At 33.3% G+C, this 13,427-nt stretch overlaps 2 protein-coding genes across 7 annotated transcripts in view; one reads left to right on the top strand and one right to left on the bottom strand.

Annotated features, from left to right (window-relative positions):
- The first annotated feature begins 362 nt into the window (after positions 1–362).
- On the top strand, positions 363–10,978 carry LOC124353640 (ribosomal RNA-processing protein 7 homolog A). Its single transcript, XM_046803576.1, has 7 exons — positions 363–489; positions 1,590–1,729; positions 3,373–3,498; positions 5,214–5,337; positions 6,203–6,359; positions 8,889–9,019; positions 10,861–10,978. Exons 1-7 carry the CDS (start codon positions 459–461, stop codon positions 10,944–10,946), a joined length of 795 nt encoding a protein of 264 aa, XP_046659532.1. The 5' UTR covers positions 363–458; the 3' UTR covers positions 10,947–10,978.
- Positions 10,979–11,086: 108 nt separating this feature from the next.
- The window catches only part of LOC124353639 (sodium-coupled monocarboxylate transporter 1-like), a 29,646-nt gene continuing 27,305 nt past the window's right edge, over positions 11,087–13,427 (bottom strand). For all 6 annotated transcript variants that reach the window (XM_046803574.1, XM_046803571.1, XM_046803570.1 and 3 more), the window contains one exon: positions 11,087–13,355. In XM_046803574.1, the coding sequence (XP_046659530.1) occupies positions 13,073–13,355 (283 nt within the window). In that variant the 3' untranslated portion in view covers positions 11,087–13,072. The remainder of the gene's footprint in view (positions 13,356–13,427) is intronic.

Raw genomic sequence — 13,427 nt, 5'->3', positions numbered from 1 at the left:
AATACTTCAAAATTCCTTTATTTTGATGAAAGGAGGCTCATCAGACTGTAGTTATTGGGGGACCTACTGTAGTTATGTAGGTTTGTTGGGTTTGTGGAGAGCAGCAATATCAGCATGCTTCCAAACCTCGGGAAAATATACCAGTGAAGTACATACATTGAAAATTGGTGCCAGTAATAAAAGCGCTTTGCATGTTAAATTCTTTAAGACTAATTGTAGTATCAAATCGTAACTAGAAGTCTTTTGGTTAGGGTCTTGATAAAAATTCTTATTTCAAATGGTAATCAAATACTGACCTTTTTCAATTCCATACTGTTGTAGCAAATAGAAAAAAAGGTAGATGGTGAAGAAGAAGAAGGTAGCAACCATGAACCATCAAAAGCATTCGTGCATTTACCGTCTGCACTCTGCCCGCCTCCAGAGCCAGACTGCAGTCAACTTTTATAAACAACTACATCATGTCTATCACTGAAATTGGTGGATTCAAAGGTAATTTTTTATGTTATTTTATTTATTAGATACCTGTTGATTTGTGGACATGTACTGTGTAATTTGGAATATGATTAGACTGTTTCATAAATAAAGTTTAACTACACTAAAATGTTGTAAACAAGTTTATGTATGCATTGAGGTTAGACTTTGATACAGATCTCACTACATATAATTTGGTTTTTATTTATATTCCAACAGAAAGTTCCTTTTACAATATGTTTTATAAGAAGAGTTAAAACAAAAATTAATTAACATTTAAAGATAAACTTGACTAGACCCTGGTTCTCCTCAAGGCAACAATTGAGAAAAATGCAAACATTTAATAAGCAATTAAATTATGATGATATAATACTAATAAATCATTAAACTGCTCTAAATAAATAGTTAAAGGGGAAAACAAACGCCATACTAAAGTCAAAATTGGCAAATTTTGGATAATGTTTACTTTAGTCAGTATTAATGAGGTTAACAGCCAGTCAAAATTTCAGTTTTACTGATGTATTACGCTCGTCCTTCTGAAGAAAAATATATACGGTTTTGGGAGTGCAAATCACAGTTAACTATGAACTATTTATGAAATATTAATCCACGCAAGAAAAGTAATTCCACTTTAAATGTTCTATAACTTGGTTATTTGTTGTCACCCCTTGAAACCCCTATAGCCTATGTTTTATATAAATAAATAAATAAATCATTAATTATGCACACTGTATGTATGTATGTAATTGTTCAATATAGTTTCCTGCAAAAGTTCTGTATAATGGGGAATAATCAGTAATGCTGTAGATGACTACATAACATTACACTATTAAATCAGTTAATTAATTGACCAGAAACCCAATATAGACATGATATTGAGACAGACGGTGATAATGGTCAATGACAAACTATGGATACTTGCTATTGTTATTATTAAAAAAAAAATATATATATTTTCAGAAGCAGATTATAGAGCGTTATGAAAGTTTCACTATAGGCCTACCCTACATAAAATTTAAGAGATTAAGAAACATGTTGATATTGTGCATAACAATGTTGTAACTGATGATATGATGTAAAGAATGACACTGTTCTGTATCTATGATCTATGATTTTAGTGGTACCCGTGAAGTTCAAGGCCTCGAGCAGTGCGCAACATTGGTTGTACATAAAAGAACACGCAGTTCGAGAGAAGTGTCCAGAGAAACCGGCCGACAAAACGCTCTTCGTCATTGGTGTTCCACCGTATTGTACAGAGGTTGGTTTTGCCTAAATCTGTAGCCAATCTGTAACAGGCTGTAATATAGTTCTGGTAATCTAGTTCATGATATCACTGTTTTTCCAGACTTTTTTATTTGCCATCGAATTTTTCAGTAATAATGGCAAAAAACCGTAATTGGCTTTTTTATGTCAAACGTCTTAGGTATAAAGAGAAAAGTATGGAGGTTTCGCAATTTTGCACAAATATAATTATTTAACTATGTTTTCTCAATTTTACTCCGTGTACTCCAAGGAGTAGCCTACACCTAAAAAATTAATTTACCTTAAAAATCAAGCATCATGCGACCAACAGAGTACACAGTAGTCTGAGGTATTTAGGTACTTTGGGATTATACCGACCACACCCAGACATGAATCGTTATTTGACATTTTGCTTCTACTGATTACTAGATTAGCGTAGAACAATATTTCGTCAATATAAAACAGGAATTGTCTTATCGCAAACCCCTCCCCATCCTCAGACAGAGGTCAAAGTCGAGCGGTCTAGTAGATAACGTGATTGCAGAGTCTCGCCGCCCGTTCAGCTGGTTCGTCGCTTTGTTGTACTTCCGTGTTTTACCTCTACATTTCTCCAAACACAAAAATTCAACAAAAACAAACATTACTAAACTCTTTATTGAAAAAACACTCAAAACTTGTTTTTATTCTTGATCACACTCCGCCACCCAAAATGCGAGTGCCTCCGGCCATCCGGTGCTGCCAAAGCCCGCGCTGATGTCGACGAAAGAAAAACATCCCTCGAGATAGTACCTATCAGTAAAATATCAAATTCTAGAGGGGCTGATCAGAAATATAAATTGAATTGTAATGGAAAGGCAATTAATTATGTACCGTGCAAATCATGTGATGCCGCGCGGCCTGCCGTAATCGGGATTCTCGAGAAAGATAAGATAACAGCGACAACAATACCGATCACAATACCTGGAAACACTTGTAAGTTTGTAATTTTATAATTAAACAGTTGTTTTTTTTCGTTCTATCATGTTTGTTTCTATAAATTTATATTTTTGTGTACTTCATACTGGTGTGGTCGGTATAATCCCAAAGTAGCGGTATTTATTTAAGTATGATCAAATTTAACAAACCAAGACAGACAAACAATAAAATCACAATAATGAAATACGTAGCATCGTGTATCCCATCGGGTGCACGATACACTTTATAGAAGCCCGGTGTGTACCCGATCAGGTACACAACTGCAGTAGTGAAAGATCACGTGTATCCGATGAGGTACACATTGTATTGAATGTGTTAACAATTAATTGATAAATATTGATGTTATAAATTAATTAAATATTAATCTAAGTTCACCATTAGCTTATTGTAGAGATCCTTTAACACCTTCACTGCAGTTTTACTGAGCATTCTCGAGTGGTCTCATCATATACAGCATGCCCTAAGGCCACGTATTAAAACCAAAAATTCAGGAGCCACAGCTAATAATAGTAAAAAACATGAGGGTTTCATAAAAAGCAGTAATGATTTGACCGTGACAAATTAAAATTTGATGTGCTTTAAAATTTGTTTAGCAGTAATGATGCTCTTGCAACCATGTTTTAGATTTTTGTACTCAATCAGAAGCTAATGCTTATAAGTTAAAAATTACACTTTTGATTACAGGACGCTCTCCAGCGGGCGTTTTCAAAATGTGGAAAAATCAAAAAAGTTTACCTTCAAGCGAAACCATCATCTTCTGCTCCTCCTGTAGACACGTCCAAGTTTTTTCCAAAACATTCCATCATAAAGGTTAGTAATTTATCTTACTAGTATTGGGTGTAATGTTATATACATGGTTGCTTATTATTATATAGTGGTTCTAGCATTTCCTGTAAAGTCTGCATACTGCGGTTTCACCAAGGACGTTGTCAGGCATTTTTAGCTGGATGCTAAGATTTTTATAAATATAACTGAGTCAATGATGGTCATCAAGAGGACTTCCTGAGAACTCATTTCACTATACCAAAACCTGAAACCAAGTCACCTCCAATGAGTAATGACTAGACATCCTTATCCGTAAAGGGATGTGTCCCGAAATCCCAAATTAATGATGTCCATTGGGAGAAATTCTCATCAGTATACACTCACCATTGTAGTAGATCCACAAATTTGTTTATTCCAAAAAAGACATCATCAGGAGCAATTTCATGGGGAATATTTTTAACAATGGTTTTATATTTGGATGTCTTGATTAGCCTATTAGACAAATACAGGACTGGTGCTAAGCAAAAGGATTCTTGTATGTTGATAAACATTCCTCTTGTTACAAGTAAAACATTGGAAATATAAAGTCCTGCGTATAAAAGGCCTGTGAATTCAGAGAGCTACGCATTTCTGTACGAATACCTATTAAAATATGTGAAATGAAATGAAATAAAAAATGTCTTTATTAGAAGCGAAATTAGGACTATAAAGTCCTCTCTACCACTTAACCTCAAATGTGGTGTGATGAGTAAGCTTGCACAAATTTGTGCAAAATGTTATTGGCCAATATTTTGCAAGATAAAATATTTGTAAAATTTAGATACATATACAAGGTGAGGCAAATGTAAAGCACAATGGAAACATAAATATGTTTACTCTTTAATTTTTTCACAGCACAAAAATTATAATTGCTTTAGAAAATAGTAATTTTTTTTAAGATGAATGAAAATCCTACAGTTTAGTGTAAAATGGTCAGTGTAGATCTTATAGTTTTATATAGGTCCCTAAAATTGATTAACAAACTTTAAACAAATAACATAGTGGATGTGATTCCTTATATATGCGTGCCACAACGCTCTGGTATGTTTAGTTTATTATGTGTTAGGTTAGTTATTCACCTGGGGAATGGATTAGATTGCAGATCTTGAAATGTAGTGTTACTGATTTTTTTATATCATTGACAATGGCAAATGGCTGGAAAATTCCTGTTTTCTTCACAATTCTTTCATCTTCAAAAACACGTTTAAAAAGGCCATTATGTACCGATAGTGACGTAACTTCAAAGTCTTAATCACTGACAGTTGGGAAGGAAATTCCATAGGTAAAAAGGTTCAGCATTTTTTAATTTTTCATGGTTATATAGTCAGATTGCAGAAGCTCAAATCTGTTTCTGTGAGCTCAAGTCTAAAATTCAGCATTTTTCTAAATTATATCTCAGATCCCAATTGTCAAAAGTATTTTGAATTGAAGAAGTTATGGCTTTTTTCAATATCCCTGGATAAATCGGGTAGCTGATGCAACCATTCTCCTATGTGTGCAAGAATGGTGAAAGTAATGTAAAAGTAATTTGTTATAAAATTGTAGGGTTCCTTTCACCTAGAGACCCTAAAGAGGTTTGTGGTACCTTTGTGTGACAGAATTCATGTTTCAGTCAATGTATAACTAATAAATTCTATACTGATATTCTAGCAATTATGTAGTATTCTAGTCCTGCAGGGATGTATGTGGAGTATACGACACTTGTGTTATGATGTTTGCAGGGGTTCAAGGTCGCGTACATCGTGTTCGAGTCGGTCACAGGATTGCAAGCAGCCCTCGGACTGGACTCTCTGGAACCCCTCATTCTCTCCTCGGAATCAGCTTATGTTGAAGTTGGCATCAGGAGTGAGTATTTTTGTTTCTTTTAGTTCGCTGTAGATTATTTTGCAAATTTCTAAACACTATCTAAAAAAAATTACAGTCAAGAAAATATTATCTAAGGTAACCAAATATTTCTATTAGCAGAGTATTCAGATAGTTTGGAGGCAGCTCCTCTCCCACCCCCCTCATTAGATATTTTTACTAATGACTAGATATTAAATAGAAATATACATTTTATGTCTTCTTGATCTCTAGAATGTAACACCTGTGTTAACACAGGATATTTGCTTTCACATATGGCTGCCATACCTGTATTTACATGTTTCTAAACTGCTGCCTGGCTACGTAATGCCTGATGTAAAATGATAAATTAGAGACCCTAACCAGTGGCGAATACAATGGTGGGGGGGGGGCATGACTTTGTTCAGTATTTTGAAAAGAGATTTGTTATGACAAAAAACTTAATCACTCTTATATTGTAAACATAAACAGTAAAATTAACTTAATGTACTATCTTTGAGAATGAGTGAATTATTTCTAAACATTTCATTTTTTGTTGTGTTGATTGATATAACCTATTGCTGTAAAGATAAAAACAAAGGTGACCCCCCTCAAAAATGTAATAGTACTGGATCTGCCTTTGACCCTAGTGGTGTTAAAAGGACAATAGATCATATAGGTAATATAATAACACGAACAAAGTTGTAGAACAAATGGTACAAGCCGAATAAAATACACATAGTAGTATATGGTAAGTAAGATAAATGGTATGTTGTGTTTTTCCTTGTGAGACGAAGTAATACACAAGATTGCCTTATGTATCTGTAAAAGAGTATATCCGCTTGTATCTACCACAATTAATTGTGACCACGTCTGTTTCATGTCTCAGAGTGGAGCAGAGAGTACAATGAGCGGATCCCACAAGTGTCAGCACTGCAAGCGGAAGTGGACAGCTTCATGGAGTTGTACGACAAGAAGGAGGCGGCTCAACGTGAAGCGGAGGGCCAGGAAGTAGACGACGAGGGTTGGGTCACCGTTACCAAGCGGTAATACTCTCTGCTGTTCAAATTATTAATAGCTTTCATAATAAGAGTCCGGTGACATCAGATTGGTAGATCGAAGAAACCCCAAATTGTCTCCAGAAGAGTTCACTTCTGGCTGTTTATACACTTAACTGGATACAACAAAAATTGCTGTCGTCAGTTAAATATCTAGGATGGTACCAGAGTGTCTGGGATTAGGGGATGGTTTGGATATAGGTCTAGTTCACTGTGGAGAGTGATGATAGGGGTGGGTGGATCAATCAGGGCAAAGAATTTTAGCAAGCTTAGGCGTTATACCGAAGTACAGGGGGTGTACACTGAAAATTCAATTTTAGCCTCCAGAGCTGATAATAATCATATATTGTGACACTCTGACACTAATCCTTGATTAAAATGTATTGACACTATTTCCGGGACGAATCGCTGGTGGACTTACTTACTCCGAGCCTAAACATTTCCCTGTTAAAACCGTATAGTATCCCAAAGATTTTCCAAACAAAAATACTTCCATTTAACTTGATGCTATGACATGCTGATAGCAAATAGTAATAATACATTTTTATTAAAAAATAAAGAAAATTAAAATTTTGCCTTTTGTCAGAAGTACATTTCTACGTATAAAACTTTTCATTTCATTGAAGATTAACTTTCCATACACAACCACTAATTTTCATATTTTTTATTTAAAAATTAAACCTTTTTAATACTAGAAACTTAATTTTAGTTTTTAAAATTTTTTTAGTTTATGCATGTATTGTAATTGCAATTATGTAATGGCAAGTTATACTTATATTTGAAAGATATGACACACATGAAGAAAATAGAAGGAAATACGTAGCCTACAAGTTTATATTTACAACAAACAATGTAATGGACAATTGGACTATTTATTGTCACCCTTCCTTTTCAATATTATAATGGATGAAATTATTCTAGAAGTACAAGGAAACAGAGGAGCAGAAGAACTTAAGACAATAGCATATGCGGATGACATAATGATATGGGAAAATAGGGAAGAAGAGTTAGAACGAGAGTTGAACAAATGGGCAAAAGTGGCGAAGAAATATGGTTTAGAGATGAACATACAAAAATGTAAAGTAATGAAAGTAGAGAGAAGGGAAGGAAATAACAAAGGCGTGTTAGTTGAAGGAAAAAGACTTGAAAAGGTGAAGGAATTCTGTTATTTAGGAAGTATCATAACAGATAGGGGCACAATAAGAGAAGAGATAGGAAACAGAATATGGAAGAGTGGAAAGTTTTTCAATATGGTGAAGAAGATTGTGTGGAGTTGGAACATTGGGAAAGAATCAAAAGTATTGATGTATAAATTTTATTTCCAACCAATTTTATTATATGGAGCAGAGACGTGGACGTGGACTAAAAATGATTTAAGCAGATTGCAAGTTGCAGAAATGAGATTTTTAAGAGGGATAGAAAAGACTACAAGAAGAGATAGAATAAGGAACGAAATAACCAGAGAAAGATTGAAGGTAGTTTTACTGCAAGAGACAATGGAAGGAAGAAGAATACAGTGGATGGGGCATGTGAAGAGGATGGGAGATAATAGAATACCTAGAATAGCACTGGAGAAGGAGGAAGGAGGAAGAAGACCAAGAGGAAGACCGAGAGGAAGATGGGAGGACCAAGTGTGGAAAGACAGAGAGAAGGGGACTACAGAAAATACAGGTGGAGGAAGAGGAGACCTGGAATGATAGACAAAAGTGGAGGAGGCTGTGTACGACGACCCGTGATAACGGAAACGTCTGATGATGATGATGATGAATGTAATGGAACAATAAACGTCTTGATGTAGTGAACCACAAAACTTTATTCACTGCATCTGACAAAAACTTGTCACTTGCCTGTTTCATTGTTAAATAACTGTATCACAAAATGTACTAAAGCAAACCATAATAATCTCCTAGTCCTTAGGCTTACACCATAAGGAAAGTGGAAATTTGTGCAACTGTGTAAACAGCTTCCTGTTTATCAATGCCTTCTAAATTAAGAGCCAAATTAACAACAAAGAAGAAATAACTCTATACTTAGATCAAGAAAAAAATGTTAATTTACTTTTTATTGTGAACAGTTTAATAGTTATATAATCAGTTTGACTGAAAAACTAATAATACAAAAATAAATAACTTACAAGACATCCGGATATTAGTATTTCTCGATACTTATTCAAATGTTCTGCCTGATATCCAGACGTTAGTTCCCAAAGAGTAAAATTCTATAAAATGCCATAAACTGTATCTGCATTACAGTTTTCTTTAAAAATATACTAAATCTATATTTTATGTAAAAATTAGGTAGAATCACGGAGATCCAAACTTGATCGTGTAAACCGACGATATAATGTATTACAATATAAGAAATATAATATCTGGTATGTTAAAGAACATTCATGCCGGTTTATTTTGATCTATTTGTTAGTAATTATATCAAGAATAGATTAAGGATAAGCTTGACGTAGAGTAATACTACATTGCTTTGTTATATTAGTGTTTAAAATCAATTTGTTGTTCACAGTGGCCGGAATCCAGGGTTTGCAAGAAAGGAGAGTGTTGAGAAGAGGATACTTGGGAAAGAAAGGAAGAAGAGAGCGAAGAAACAACTCCTCAACTTCTATAGGTTTCAAATTAAGGAGTCTAAAATGAATCGTAAGTCTGTAATATATTTGTCAGTGATTAAGTTTATTGTATATTAAGAATACGATCACTCTTCTCGTAATAGGCTTTGTAAAGTTAAGCAGTCTTGTAACCAGTTCTCATTTTAGATTTCACACATGTAGGAAAACTTATGGTTCAAATGAATCATTTTTCTGGGGCAACACTGCATTTTTGCCCCAATCATGAAGATTCATTCATCTATACATGAACAGTCCTGAGAAGTCTATTTCAGTTGAAAATCTTTCAATTCCGGCCTTTAAAATTTATTTCTGGTCTAGGGATAGAGTCAAAAATCCCAACCTCTCTTTGTACTTTATTACTAAATAGATTGACATTGGTACTAAATCTCTCCTATATCAAAATTTTCTCGATTAATGTGAAGGAAAACCTACGTAGACATAAAGACACGCACACAGATGAGAAATTTCACACTGTTTTGATTAAGAATGTCTAGCACATGTTTTGCATACACGTTTTTAACTGTTGTTAGTTTGTTTAAAATTGACAGTTCCTTTAGGTCTTGTTGACGCCAACGGCCAGTGAAAACAGGTTAGTTTACGATGACAAAAACCGTATGCAAGAACGAATGTGGCTATAAGCTATGGTGTGGCAAATTGTGTGGAATTTTACAATACTGAAAATCAAATAGAGTCCTTTTTTATTGCCACTAAAATGTATTATTAACAAAGTCACATTTGCAGCTACAGCAAAGTCTGTCTCTATTTTAAAATATTAGGTAAAAAAGTTAAGACAATTCATTCTTTGAAGTACAAATTCAGGTTCCAATAAAATAGATTCTATTCTAATCCAACTAATATTCATTGGGTTGAATTTTTCCATTTCTTAGAATTTTGGTCAATAAAATTAGTGGAGTGTTATTGATTTTGTGCAAAATAATTCTTCAAGTAAATAAAAAGGGTTTTCTAAGAGTGATACATAATATTTGATCTAGAAAACCTTTTGGTCATCTTTTTTAACTGATGGTAACAAATTATTATGTACTTTTAGAGAAATTATGGAGAGTTTGTTTTGTGTTTTGGTTAGTCTGTTGAGTTTCTTAATATCAAACTCTTATATCCTGTGTTTTATGAATTATTATCACTGTGGGGTTTTAATAGTGTTGGGCTTTGAAAATTATATTTTGTTAAATAAAATAAAATACAGATTTATGACAGTTTCAACTTTAAAGTTTTAAAAAGAGGTTTACAATATTCTAAACTATTTGAATTTGTAATTATTCTTATAGTTTTTTTTATTGGAGAGCAAGTATATAATTAATTTTGTTTGCATTTCCCCACACAATCAGCCCATACCTAAAAATGTACTGAAAGAAAGAAAAAATAAGCAGTTTTGACATATTCATTATGGACATACTGAGTAAGGTGCCTTTAGGAGAAATTTAACTCGTAATAATTTAGCAGATATAAATTTAATGTGTGTCCTAATTTGTATTTTTGTCAATTTTGCATTACTAGATAAAGTACTGTAAAAGTCATAATTATCGTTAGGTGAATTCAACAAAATATGTCCCAACAATACAGTCAATATTTACTTTAACCTTAGAACTGACAAATGTCAGATATCAGACATTTTAGTTTTGTCTACATTTGTGCACTCACTGCACCAACTACGAGCCCTGTTCAGACAATTGGTTCTCTCAGCTGTTATTTCATCAGAGTATTTTCTTGTGTGAATATCTCATAGCTTGTTTACAATAATAGTGAGTTACATGATGAATCATCATTTCTGCGAGATCCGAGTGACTCACGATGCTGTGCAGTCACAACCAATTGTTTAAATTCATGCTCTCATTCTGGTTTGTTTGTTAACAGAACTGATGGAGCTGAGAGAGAAGTTTGAAGAGGACAAAAAGAAAATTGCCCTGCTGAAACAAACCAGGAAATTCAAACCCTTTTAGTTGTAAAATTTAATAAAATATTTTTGTTTAAACAAGTGTTGGTATTTTCCTACTTCATTCATATTAAGTTGTCAGTTTTTGACAATATGCATGACTGAGTAGTTTATTGGGCATCGCGTGATTAAAAAACTCGTAAAAAGTTTCTATAAAAACATTTTTATTTTTAAAACTGTGTTGGGCATTCAACATACTAAGAAAACATATTTTTTTTACATTCCTATCCTGTGAACTCCTTACTTATTGGTGACATTAAAAAATTGTTAAATAAGTATGATGGTCAGAAAAGTTCCAAATTCCATTTAGTTCAACTCGTCTTTAATAAGTATGATGTTTATAATATTTTTCTTTTGTCTTATTAGAAATTCATGCTTTATCAGTGTAATAGATTGGATTTTGAAACTTATCAACAACAAAAATTACAACAAATCCAGTATTTGTATATAAAATATATATTTATACAGCATTATGGTGGAATTACTGTGTAGGAAAAAATAACTTTTTAATCCAAGCACCCCTATGCTCCATGTCTCCTAGTTTAATCTATAAATGATGGATTATTTTAGCATATTACTAGGTTCTTGCTTAAGTTCTTGTGCTGTGTTTTAAGCTTTTGCTACCAACTCCTATTTTACTCCCTTTGGCTTACAGTCTTTGGTTATGCTCAACCTCCTCTTTGGTTCATGACTACCTCAACTCTCATTACTATCTGGTTCAGGGTAACTCGTCCACTTTCTTTGTTTAAAGTTTGTTATTAACGAAGGAAGGTTTGAAAGGATAACAGGATTTCAGACATTCATTATGGTTTTATGTTACAAAAGGTATAACATGATTGAGAGAAAGTGCAGTAATACAGCTAACACATTGAGCACTAATAAAGCAAAGAACATCTGGGGGTCGGCATGTATATATGTGGAATAACTATCAAACCCCATTTCAATAGTGGAGCCGAGTTCAAAACATTTTTCTTTTGCAATTTAATGCATTGCGTCATCTAAACGCACAATTTTAATCTGCAAACTTGTATGAATGTAGTGATTCCAAAAGACATACAGTATAAAAATTAATAATTTAATTTATATTCACAAATATTGAGTTATTACACCCTGTGAGTAATTAAACCTTTAAAGGGTGGGGTTTCACAATAATTGAGCCACGAAAACTGAGTTAAAAAAATTAAATTTGCTAAAACAAATATAATATAATATTTTGGAAAGGAAAAAAAAATAAAAAATCAATTGTATTTTAATTGTTACAAAAACTTAAAACATATATAATAATACAAAATATAATATAAAAATAATACTTAATCTTTGTGTACATATTAATTAAGGCATGGTAATAGCTTGTTCAGTGAAGTGTACAAAATGTATGTGCCTTTAGAAGTTAAAGGTGTTATAAAAAAAGGCTCAGAGCAAGGCTTATGGCACATCCATGTAGTGTCTCAGAGCCACATTCAATTTGTTCTCATCAAAAACGTCATCACAAAAGTCACTTTATTCATACATGAAATCTCAGCAAAAAATCCATTTAAAACATTTTCTTGTGTATATCGCTAATCTCTCAATGTTTATTCATCAATTATCACTTGCAATCATAAATATTGTGTCCTATTAACTACATAAAAAAGAGTTTACTAATAACACTAATGTAGTAAAAAAAATACAAACCATGATAAAGTTGAATTAGCTGAATTGTTTTACTAATGGGAAGCGGAGAAACAAGTCCTTGCTCTCTATTAGGCACAGCCAACAATACTTGTAAATGTTTCCACGATTCTTCACTAGATCGCATGTGCGATTAGGCAGAGCAATATTATAACTTGGGTTATTTATTTGCCTCAGCAGTTTTCAATAATTAAACTATACACTTAATGTTTGGGTCTTAAATTTTATTATTTATTCATAGTAAAATACTTGGAATAAGACTAAATTGTATTATAATCTTATGAAACATTTAAGTTATAACAGGTACATTGATATTAAAAGCTAAAACTTGTTTGGGGGTTATGTTTACTCTACTAAGTAATTTGTTTTTATCTCAAGTTACAAAATTGTACTTAAATAGTATAAAACACCTCTCTATTATTTACTTTATACTACCCAGCCCCATGTCTTTTTTGCAATCCATCAACTTGTAGGAGTTAACATGTACTCTCCCCTATGGAGTTGTAACTGTTGGTGCTTCCTGGGCAGAAACATGTGCACATAAGTGGAGAAGAGGTCAGGGTTGAGTTTGGCGGAGTCTGGAGGCTTAGTACACATAGACACTCCTAATCCCACAACAATCCCGATCAAGGTGCCAACCACGATGTAGTAGTTGTATGACAGTTGATAGATCTGCAACACAGAGTTGTCAGCCACCACTGGGGAACCAACCCCTGTGTAATTGAACAGCAGAGAAACATTTGATCTGAAACAATGACAACATTCACTTAGTAGAATGACCTGAGACAAAGATATGGTATTAGAGGACTGTCACTAT

Source organism: Homalodisca vitripennis, chromosome 2, assembly GCF_021130785.1.
Source record: "Homalodisca vitripennis isolate AUS2020 chromosome 2, UT_GWSS_2.1, whole genome shotgun sequence".
Lineage (NCBI taxonomy): Eukaryota > Metazoa > Arthropoda > Insecta > Hemiptera > Cicadellidae > Homalodisca > Homalodisca vitripennis.
Note: the sequence above shows the minus strand (reverse complement) of the source record. Positions and strands in the feature narration are given on the sequence as shown.